This window comes from Gekko japonicus, unplaced genomic scaffold (genome assembly GCF_001447785.1).
Source record: "Gekko japonicus isolate JY-2015 unplaced genomic scaffold, Gekko_japonicus_V1.1 scaffold1726, whole genome shotgun sequence".
Taxonomy (NCBI): domain Eukaryota; kingdom Metazoa; phylum Chordata; class Lepidosauria; order Squamata; family Gekkonidae; genus Gekko; species Gekko japonicus.
The window spans coordinates 318,087-329,662 of record NW_015168706.1 but is presented as its reverse complement, the minus strand read 5'-3'; the positions used below and the strand labels follow the sequence as shown (position 1 = coordinate 329,662).

At 52.2% G+C, this 11,576-nt stretch overlaps 1 protein-coding gene across 1 annotated transcript in view; it reads right to left on the bottom strand.

The window, feature by feature from the left end:
• Positions 1–8,161: 8,161 nt before the first annotated feature.
• SUGP1 (SURP and G-patch domain containing 1) overlaps positions 8,162–11,576 on the bottom strand; it is a 49,381-nt gene continuing 45,966 nt past the window's right edge. The window contains exon 13 of the mRNA XM_015415524.1: positions 8,162–9,299. Within this exon, the coding sequence (XP_015271010.1) occupies positions 9,273–9,299 (27 nt within the window). The 3' untranslated portion in view covers positions 8,162–9,272. The remainder of the gene's footprint in view (positions 9,300–11,576) is intronic.

Below are 11,576 nucleotides of genomic sequence, written 5' to 3'. Positions count from 1 at the left end.
TCGGAGGCGATCCCCTTACACAATCGAGCCCGGGGAAAACAGGAACGTGGCACACCTCTTTAAAGGGCTACGCGCCTTCCTGGCCGGGCTCCAGTGACTTTGGACACCCTTTTTTGGGGTGGGTGGGAATAATCCTAATTCTTCTGGCTTCCATTCCGGGACAAGCCTACCTTCATCGGGGGTCTCCCCAAATTTAAGATGATGCGGCATTGGAAAGAAACCGCCCCGTTGCCAAACCCGCCTTCCTGGAGGGTCATCTTTGGGTTCAGAAGCCCCTCGTAAGAGCACTTGAAATCGAGTGTTCCCCCCCACATGAGCAATCAGGAAGGCTGCCAACTCCAGGTCGGGAGATTTCAGGACATTCGGGGGTGGGGGAGGCTGGGGGTTGAGGAGGGTGGGGACCTTGGCTAGGTCCAGGGCTTTTTTTTTGTAGAAAAAGCCCAGCAGGAACTCATTAGCATAATAGGCCACACCCAACCACAGGAGCTCATTAGTATATCAGGCCACACCCATGACAGCACAGCTCATTAGCATATTAGGCCACATCCCCCTGTTACCAGAAGTGTGGTCATCCAGCCACACCTACCTTTTGCTTCTTATTCTGTTTACCTTGTTTGTGGTCAAAACCCAGGGCCTTTTTTGGTAGCAGGAACTCCTTTGCATGTTAGGCCACACACCCCTAATTGTAGCCAATCCTAATGAGTTTCTGCTGTTGGGTGTGGCCTATTATGCTAATCAGTTCCTGCTGGGCGTGGCCAACTCAGGAGCCAGCCAGAACTCCATTCCTGTGGTTCCTGCCCAAAAATAGCCCTGGCTAGGTCTAATTCCATAGAGTTCCCCCTCCAAAGCTGTAGTTGTCTTTGTCATCTGGAGATGTTGTAATTCCAGATCTCCAGGTCGTTGCCAGTCTCCAGGTGGATGTATTTGAAGAAGAAGAGATTGGATTTATACCCTGCCATTCACTACCCAAAGGAGTCTCGGAGCGGCTGACAAACTCCTTTCCCTTCCCCTCCCCAGGACAGACACCCTGTGAGGTAGGTGGGACTGAGAGAGCTCTGACAGAAACAGCCCTTGAGAGAACAGCTCTGACACAACTTGTGACTGACCCAAGGTCACACCAGCAGCTGCATGCGGAGTGGGGAATCAAACCCGGTTCTCCCAGATTAGAGTCCACGCACTTATCCACCACACCAAACTGGCTTTGCTTTATGGACCTTTGAAAGTCATGTTTTCCAGTCCGTTGAAATTGTGAAATTTGCTTTCGGGAGCGACAGAGAGTAAATGTTAAAGATTGCTTTAAATCTCCAGCCTACCTTTTGTATTCCACATATTGAATACTATTGTATGTTTGAGATATATTTGAAGCCTTATGTGATGTTGTCAGGTGGTGGCTGGAGGGCTCCCTGAATTATGACTGGTCCCCAGGTTAGAGATCCCTCCCCCTGGAGAAGAAGAAGAGGAGGAGGAGGAGATTGGATTTATACCCCGCCCTTCACTTGTAGTCTCAGAGCGGCTTAGACTCCTTTCCCTTCCCCTCCCCACAACAGACACCCTGTGAGGTGGGTGGGGCTGAGAGAACTCTGACACAAATGGCTCTTTTTCAAGGACAGCTGTGCCAGAGTTTGTGACTAACCCAAGGTCACATCAGCAGGTGCAAGTGGAGGAGTGGGGAATCAAACCCGGTTCTCCCAGATTAGAGTCCGCGCACTTAACCACTACATCAAACTGGCTCTCTTTGGGAAATGGCTGCTTTGGGAGTCGGACTCTATGGGATTATACTGCACCAAAGTCCCTCCCCTCCACAGGCTCCACCCCCCAAATCTCCAGGAATTTCCCAACCTGGAGCTGGCAACCCTGTCTCCAGGCCCCACCTGGAGGATGGCAACCCTCGCACTAAGACACAGAAGCCCATCTCGCTGTTCTTTACATATTGCGCAGAGCGATGTTCTGCCCTCGATTTCCCACGCATGCACAGGGGTGTTTGAACACATCCGTTCTTCGCAAGCGCCTTGTAGAGCCCCTCTCGGTTCAGAACAATCGCAGCGGGGAACGGCGTAATGCCGGTTCCATCATTCTCCCCCCTTACTCATCGCAGATTGGCACCTTTATGTACGTTTATTAAGACCGGAGGCGGCAGAACAAGGAAAAAAAGACAGGCAATTCATCAGTGAACACGCTTTTAATGGGATGATGAACCACATAAAAATCCCACAGATTCTTATAGAGTCCCAGCTTTGAAGATTCGCTCCGTAGTTCCTGGCAGGGAGTCAGCAGCTGACGCTAATTCCCCATCCCTTTCTTGCCACACAGAAGCATTTGAAAACAAACACACACCACCACCAACATTGTAGTTCAAGTTCGTTTGAGCATGAAACTGTGAATGAAATCCTCCTGACTCCGTTCATAGATCGCAAGGTCGCCATTCGAATGCATAATTCATACGTGGAATCTACGGTCGCAGGCAGCCATCGAGATGGGGATGTGGGATGAGCTAACTGCAGTCTATCGAGTGTTACTTAGGATAGTCAAATGGAACTTCCTAGTTCAAGGGCAGCCTTTGTTGTTGTTCAGTCGCACAGTCGAGTCCGACTCTCCGCGACCCCATGGACCAGATCACGCCAGGCCTTCCGGTCTTCCGCCGTCCTCTGAAGTTTGCTCAACTTCATCTTCGTTGCATCGATGACACTGTCCAACCATCTCATCCTTTGCCGTCCCCGTCTTCTTCAACCTTCAGCCTTTCCCAGCATCAGGGTCTTCTCCAGTGAGTGCTCCCTTCTCATTGGGTGGCCAAAGGATTTGAGCTTCAGTTTCAAGTGCTGATTGGGACAGTAAACCGGGAAGGCTTTGGTCTCTTCTCTGGGGATTGGGGCAATGTTCCCTCTAATTTCCCCCACCCTCCTGAGCGGAAAAGTTCACACCCTGAGCAGAATCTAACTGCTGTAATCTTGAAATGGGCATTGGCCAGTGCAAGACCCTGCGTGGCTCCAGGCTGCTGCTGAGCGGGGCTTCCGGTGTTAATGAGCGGCCGCTCATGCTCACAGCTGAGAGGGAACACTGGAAAGGGGTGCCCTACAACATGGAGCTGCGGTGGCTCAAGTGGTTAAGACGCTGAACTGCAGGCTGTGGAAGGTCAGTAGTTCAGCAGTCCGAGACCCGGGTGTGCCGCATGACGGAGTGAGCTCCCGTCTCTAATTCCAGCTCCTGCCAACCTAGCCGTTCGAAAGCAAGAAATGGCAAGTAGATAAATAGGTACCACTTTGGTGGGAAGGGGACAGCGTTCTGTGCACCTTGGTGTTTAGTCATGCCGGCCACATGACCATGGAAACGTCTTTAGACAGCGCTGGCTCTTCGGCTTGGAAATGGAGATGAGCACTGCAACCCTAGTCAGACTCGACTGGCTTTCGAGCAAGGGAACCTTTACCTTTACACACATTTCTGCCTTGGCTCAGGAAGGAGGGCTCTGGACCAAACTGATTGAGGCAGCCGCCAAATGGCTCGCTCACCACTTTCATGCCAGTAGCTCACAAAGGAGAATGTTTGCTCACAAGGCTCCACAGCTTAGAGGGCGCATTGGTTGCCTGCTGTGAGAACCTGAGTTTGGGGTCACTTGCTCTCACCGGGCCCTTCCTCTGTTGAGCCTGAGTACAACAGTCCACGTGCCCAGCTCTGGCTGGCAAGACCTTTGGCCAGAGATAAGCGAATGGTTCATTGTGGGATGGGGGGGGGGGGAGAGAAGAGAAGAGGCGGCTCCCTTGAGAGCCATCTGTGCACAGAACAAACCACTCCTGGGCCTCCCCACCACCACCACTGTGCTGTACCGAAGAAGCCAGAATGGAGTTAGAAGCCAAGAAAACGTGTGTCTGTTACCAGGGATGGCAGGAACAGGTTGTCACGAAAGAATAAGAAGAAGAGGAATAAGAGGAGGAGGAGGAGGAGATTGGATTTATACCCCGCCTTTCACTACCCAAAAGTGTCTTAGAGCAGCTTACAGACTCCTTTCCCTCCCCCTCCCCACAACAGACACCCTGTGAGGTAGGTGGGGCTGAGAGAGCTCTTGACAGAATCTGCTCTTTCTCAAGGACAGCTCTTATCAGAGCTACGGCTTGCCCAAGGTCATCCAGCCAGGTGCAAGTGAAGGAGTGGGGAATCAAACCCGGCTCTCCCAGATTAGAGTCTGCGCACTTAACCATGACATCAAACTGGCTCTCTCCCCAGTGCCTTCGCTTCTCAAAATGGAATTTGTTCCGGGGGGACGGGACGAATATGTGGTACAGAGCAGTCTTGCACGCTGTGGGGGCTGTACCCCACCTCCCCTGGAGACTTTCCAAGAATAGCAGCAGGGCTGTGACCAGTGGCCTCTACAGTTAGCCTGTCCGGGAAGCCTATTTGCTAGTGTAGAAATTGCCTCGTGGCTGAGAGAAACCTACAGAGGACAATTTGTGATGCATTAAAATGAACTCGCCCTGACCTGAATCGCCCCGTCTCAGAAGCTAAGCAGGGTTGGCACAGGTTAGCATTCGGTTTTGGTCCTTTTGTGGGTTTCTGCGTTTGCTTGAATGCTTGGAATTCGTGGTGGATCCAGGGGTCATTTCCTGCAGGAGCGCACAGGAGCAGAGCTCCAGCAGTAAAGAGCCCAGGGGGCGGGCACATGCAACGAGCCCCACCCCCTGCTCCCAACGCAGCCCCTCAGTCAGAGCAAGAAGCAGCCAGGTAAGTTGCAGAGCCCCCCCCCCCCGGTCCAAAACAGTCCAGTGGCACCTTTAAGACCAAGCTTTATTCAGGTACAAGCTCTCCCTCCTCTGTGAGGGCAGACCTGCACGTCCCCCCCCCCAATAGCTAGCAATCCAAAACAGTCCAGTGGCACCTTTAAGACCAAGTTTTATTCAGGCACAAGCTCTCCCTCCTCTGCAAGATCAGCACGTCCCCCCCCCAATAGCTAGCAATCCAAGAGTCCAGTGGAGCCTGAGCGGTGGGTGTCGCCTTCTGACAGACTTCCGGTGATGTCAGGAGGTGTGGCACATGCAAATAAGTTATGCGAATGAGTTATGCTAATGAGCACCTGCACCTCTTTTTCTACGGAATGACCCGTGGGTGGATCGATTGCCTGCCTCTGCATCCAGAGCCCTGGTATTCCTTGGAGGTCTCCCGGTTACTTGTCAGGGTCGACCCTCCTTCGTTTCCGAGATCTGACGAGACTGGGTTTGCCTGGGCGGCCCTTGTTAGTATTTGGATGGGAAAAATGTGGCCCAGGGGCCGGATCAGGTCCCCGGAGGGCTTCCATCAGGCCCGCAGTGGAACTGGCCATCTCCTGCTTCCAGTTCTGCTGCTGCTGCTGTTGCTGCATCATAGCTTGCTTCGCTAGACTCTCTTCATCTCTCAGCCATTTCATGTTTTAACCTGGGTCCTAGACTCAGAACTCTGAGCGTGAGATTTCTGTGGTGAATGTCAATCAATCAAAAGTAGGTTTGCAGCTTACAGTGCTAATGTTTTAAGAATGTTTTTATTTTAAGTTAAAAAAACCCCCTTTGGGTGCGGTCATACAGGCCGTCTAGTCCGCGTTCGGCCTGCCTCAGAAATGGAATTTATCTGCACGATCACACGGTCAACATCTGCCTCTCATCCCCAGCCGTCGCTTTCCGGCTCAAAACTAGTTTAACCTGGAGTATTTTGATACAAGGTTCCAAAGTGGTGTTTTCCTGATTATCTAGTTCCAGTCGCATTTTCCCTATGTCATCGCTCCTCCGGTGCGACCCACTTCCGATTTAAACCCCCTCCCCGCTCAAAAGCTGCCCAAGACTTCCGCTTTTCGCCAGCCATTTTAAAAACAGCATTGGCAGTGTGCACATAGGCGGCGGTCCGCCACAGGGTTATTAAAAACAATGTTTAAATGGTGCCTAGTTTTAGCCTTTAGATGAGTTCAGGATCTCAAGGAGGCCATTTTCAGCCGCAAACGTTTAAAGGGAAGTGTTCCTTTAAAGTTTAAAGGGATGCGTTACAGCAGCCGGGTTGAAGTGCAAATCGCTGTTCTGCGCATGTGCAAAACTTTTAGTTCCACAGATGCTGCCTGTGCGCATGTCCAAACAGAGAGAGAGAGAGAGAGAAAAAAAACAGCGCAGCAATCCGGAGCAAGGAGGTGAGTGTAATCACGATTCTCCAGGTTAAAAAAGACCACATCAGGGCCGGAGCAATTTAAACTGCTCCCAGCATGCTGTCTGACTGCACCCTTTATGTTTGTGTCCTTTATCAAGTTTATATCTCCGCTACCTGGCATTACATTTCATGACACACACGGCTCGGCCCAACAAGGTCTCATTTATGTCAGGTCCGGCCCTCGTAACCAATGAGTTCGACACCCCTGCCCTAAAGGATTATTCCCCGGCTTCATTTACATGCACTTTATAACAGAACTATACAGAGCCATGGAAGAAGTTAGTGCTGGGTTTCAAGTGGCAAGGAAACCTGAAAATCTGGTCACTGTGATCCAAATCTCTGAAACCCGAAAGACTGAGTCGGGCTCTTATGTTTCCAAGACCGCTCTCAGATGCAAAGAAAATGGCAAGGCCTGCAAATAAGGACACCCCACCCCCCAGGGCCGGCCCGAGGTGTTCCTGCGCCCTAGGCGGGTGCAGATACCAACCTCCCGGCGGTGCCTGGATACCTGCCTGGGTGCGCGGCGAGAGGTCCCCATGCATGCGCACCCCCCTTCCTACTTGCTCGAGACTTGGAGAGGTCCCTCCCTGCACCCAGCCAACGGGCCCCGCGTGAGCCAGCTTGGCAGTGGAGGAGAGGTCCCCATGCTGGCGCTTCCCAGTCCCGGCTCACTCCCCACCCTTGGCGGCTCCTCCGGGGCTTGGGTCGGCTGGCTGCTGCCCCTAACAAAGGGATCCTCCTCCTCGGTGGCAGCAAGGTGGGAGCAGGAGCGCTGAGCAGCGCTGCTGCGGGGGGCAGCCGGAAGCAGCAGACCGAGGGCTCCCGGGGGTGCGGGCTCCGCTGGCCATGGCTCAGCACCGGCCATGCGGGTCAGGGGGAAGGGAAAGGCTGGAAGGGGGAAGGGAAGGCCGTGCGGGTCAGAGGGAAGGGAAGGCTGTGCAGCTCAGCCCCAGCCGGGCAGGGAGGCGGCGGTGGCGTCTGCAGCAGTTTCCTGGACCTGCGGGCAGCGGGGTGAAGCGGCTGGCCCGTGGAGGGGGCTGTGGAGGGCTCCGAAGGGCAGCTGCTCCTCTGCGGCAGGGCCCTCAGAGCCGAGCTGTTGGCGGGGGGCAGACTGTGGAGCGCTTCCCTCCTCTCCGGGTGCCTGGTCACTCACACCGGGGTGGCAGGGGCAGCTCTGGCAGGCGGTGGCAGCAGGGCCTTTGGGTGGCTCAGTCTGGTGCCCCCATGATGGCCCTGCGCTCTAGGCGAGAGACTAGCTCGCCTAGTGAGCAGGCCGGCCCTGATCCCCCGGCATCACAAACCCTCCCCTTTTCTCCCCCGACAACAACTGGTACCTGGGCCTCTGCTTTGCACACAAAAAGGTCCCGGTTTCAAACTGGCATCACCCAGTATTGGGGAAAGCTGCCGTCTAGAAGAGACAATCAGTACGGGGAATGGGGCCAAGGAACCAGTTCAGCTCCAGTTGCTTTGGGGGCCGAGGCTCAGTGGCCGAGTGGCTACTTTGCATGCGGAAGGGGCCCAGGTTCTGTTTTCGGCGCCCCCAGAGAAAGGATCTTGCATATCATGGGAGCCATTTTGGTGTAGTGGTTAGGAGCGTGGACTCTAATCTGGGAGAACCAGGTTTGATTCCCCACTCCTCCACATGCAGCTGCTGGGGTGACCTTGGGTCAGTCACAAGTTCTCTCAGAGCTGTTCTCTCAGGAGCAGTCCTTGAGAGAGCTCTCTCAGCCCCACCTACCTCGGAGGGCAGCTTTTGTGGAGAGGGGAAGGGAATGGAGATTGTAAACTGCTCCGAGACTCCTTTGGGTAGTGAAGGGCGGGGTAGAAATCCAATCTCTTCTCCTCGTCTTTTTTTTTCTGCCAGAAGAGCTGGCTGCCAGTCAGAAGGGACGAGTCCAGCCTGACCCATGACGGCAGCATCACAGGTGCTTCTCAAGTCCTGCCTCTTACACAAAACACAGACACGACCCCCCCGACGTGACATCGTTTTGCAGCTTTATTCGTTTGTCAAAAGCCAAAAAGTGTCAACTCTACAGCTCTGCAAGATTAAACAAAGAAAAACAACTGATCTGAAAATAAAAATACTAAAAGTGGCACAATTTGCGTTGTACTCTGGGGGAGAGAAGGGGGGGGCAAGATACAAACCAAAAGACCGGGGTCTCGCTGCTGAGAGAGGTGGGGTGGGGGAGAGGAAGTTTCAGGGGTCTCTGGTGGCGCTTGGGAAGGGAAGCACCCTTGCACTGAACCCGACACCTTGGGGCGAAACAGGACAGACGCCAGGACTCAGCGAAGGGATCCTTGGTGTTTGTTTCCGATTGCCGGACTGAACTTTCTTTCTCTTCTTTCCAGAACGGGAAACCGGCCTCCTCCGATGCGGGACGCGGTCGGGTCGACAACCCCTTGGCACTTCCCCATCCCCCCCAAAGGATCTCTTTCCTCACTAAAGAAAACTCAGCACCTCAAAGGAGCCTGGGAGACTCTGGTGCTGTCTCCCTGCCACCTGGCCCTGTGGGATTTTTAGGACTGAAAGGGAGGGAGGGACCTGACGTTCAAGCATTTGTGGGGGGAGAGAGCGAGGCTCCCACGGCCTCTTCCCCGCTCAAGATCTCCCCACCACCCCGAGTCCTGTGTCGCGCTGGGGCACCTTTGCTGGTGGGCACAGGGCAGAGCGACAAGACCCTCCCCCCCCATTAATGCACAGGCTCCTGGGATCCGCAGGGGGACACCTGCCCGTCAAGGCCGAAGAACGTCTTCTGCTCGGCCCACCGGAACATCCCCGCTCAGGACCTGGAACCGTTTGGGGGCTGGGCACAAGTCCCTTTCCTCTTTCTCTGGATTTCACTGCATCCAGGCTGAGGGTTTGGGCTGCGCCCCCTTCTCGACCTCGGGATCCGTTAAAGAAACCCTGCAACCTCCCCCTTCCCCGCTAAAAACAAGCCAGACACTCTTGGCTGGGAGGCAAGACGGGGCTCGGGGAATAATATTACAACAGAACGTTTTCCAACAGGAAAGAAAAGGGGTGTGGGGGGAGGAGGAGGAGAATATCAACTTTTGTTAACATCTCACAGTACAAACAAACCACCGCTTGGAGGAGGAGGAGGAAGAGGACGGGCAGCGCCGAGTCAATAGTAAGGACGTCTGGGGTTGTTCTGTGGGAGCAAAGAGAGAAGGATGTGAGAAACCGACCGGTGACGGGAGGACAGCAAAGATCGCAGTGGGGGATGGAAGTGTTCTCTCTCGCCTCCCCCTTCTGCCGCCCCATAAACATGAAAATAGGTTGAGTGTATTTAGGATACTTCGAGGTGCTTGCTTCTGAAGGCATAACCTAAAAAGGGGGATTTATCCAGACCTAGAGATGTAAAAATGGAATTTTTTGGAAAAATTGAAAAAAAATCTACATTACCACTTCCTTTTTCTTTTCCAGATTGCAAGTCATTTTGTTACTTTAGGAACATAAAATATGACTATGGACATTTTTACTTGGCATGAAATTATCACAACTAGCATATTAAAAATATAGTGTATCCAAACAATTATTACAAACAGAATACCCACCCACATGCAAAAACAAAACCTGAAACCTTTTTCTTTTCTTGTGACAGTAACACTTCCAAAAGGAAGAAATGCATCTTGTTCTTGCATTGGAGAGTTCAGTTGCTAACCTAGGACTTGCTTGTCCTCAGTGCACAGAAATGAGATCAATCTGATACCATACGTATTTTTTAGAAATGATTTGGAAGATATTTGAACACCTGGACTTAAAATATTTTATTCATCGTGTTAAAATAAAACGTTCCATAATCAATTTTCCCCCCTTTTCTTTTTCCATTTTTTCGGTAAAAAAACAAAAAAGGCTTCAGGAAAAAAACGGGAAAACCCCGTTTCCCCCCCCAATTTTTCCACGCCTTCACATCTCTATCCAGACCACCTGTCCTATGTCTCCAGGATTAATTAGACAGGGTTTACCTTTGGCCCTGCCCCTGGCTGGTGGAATGAGCTACGTTATGAGATCAGGGCCCTGCGGGACCCATTACAGTTCTGCCGGGCCTGCAAGACGGAGCTCTTCCGCCAGGCCTTTAGTTGAGGCACCAGGCGTCCGTCTGTGACTCAGCCTCCCCCTCCCAGTGACTGCGGATCCCGAAAGCCAGACTGGGAACACACGATCGGCCGTTGAGGCGCACTGTTGTTTTAAATGCCAGTGATCTTACTGAATTAAGGTCGATGATTTTATGGTTTTTAACTGATGATTGTTATTGTTTTAAATTGTAAAACTGCGCACTAATTGTGGATACATACATGTTGGTACACTTGCAATGTTCCCTCTAAGCCGTGGTGCCTTGTGAGCAAAAAAGGCTCCTTGGTGAGCTACTGGCATTAAAATTGTGAGTGATGTGGCTACTGCATAAATTAGTTTGCTCCGGAGCCATTCTTCCTGAGCTAAGTCAAAAACATGTGAGCTGGAGGCTAAAAAACTGTGAGCTAGCTCACACCAACTCAGCTTAGAGGGAACACTGGTTGGTACCTGCCCCTGAGCCTACAATGTGGGGAGAGCGAGATAGAAGTCTAAGGAATCAATAAGCCCAGAACAGGAATGAGTAAACATTCCCCATTTCCTTTTTATTAAGTTCTCATCTACTGCTTTTGGGTCTCACTTTGCTTTTATAGACTCAGTTACATTGTGCAGGTTTGTAGACTCGGTTACATAGTTTTTTTAAATGTATGGGCTCATGCCCCTTGTAAGCCGCCCTGAGCCCGCTAGCGGGGAGGGCACGGCAAAAAAATGCCTAAATAAATAAATAAATAAATAGTGTCATGAGAAGAGCCTTGCTGGATCAGACCAGTGGTCCCTCTAGTCCAGCATCCTGTCTTGCACAGTGCCTGACCAGTTCCTTCTGGAGGTCCAACAACAGGGCACAGAGGCCGAGGCCGTCTTCTGACATTGCCTCCTGGCACAGGTATTCAGAATTTTATTAACTCTGAACACGGAGGATTCCTTTAGTCCCCACAGCTAGCAGCCGCTGATGGACCTCTCCTCCTCCCGGTTTTAAGGCAGGATTTCCCAATAATGTTTGAACAGAGAATTGCAACTAACAGGCATATAGTGCTTGGGGGTGGTGGGGGAAAATACTTAGGGGTGTGCATTCAGATATACTTGAGCAAAAAATACCCCCCCCCCACCTTATCAATATCTGTTGAGCATACTTCGGCATCCCCAAAATATCTGGGCTTTTTTTAAAAACTGGGGGAGAAAAAAAACCCAACCCCAAGAGAATCCTGGATATATTTAGGATTTTCCAGGAAGACCAGGAGCCAGCATTACAGGCCCCCAGGGACTGTTTTTACTTTCCATCCCTCCCCCCCACCATCTATATATCTAATAGCCAAGTTGCCCCCGGAGTGCGGATCGCTAAATCAGCGCTCCGGGG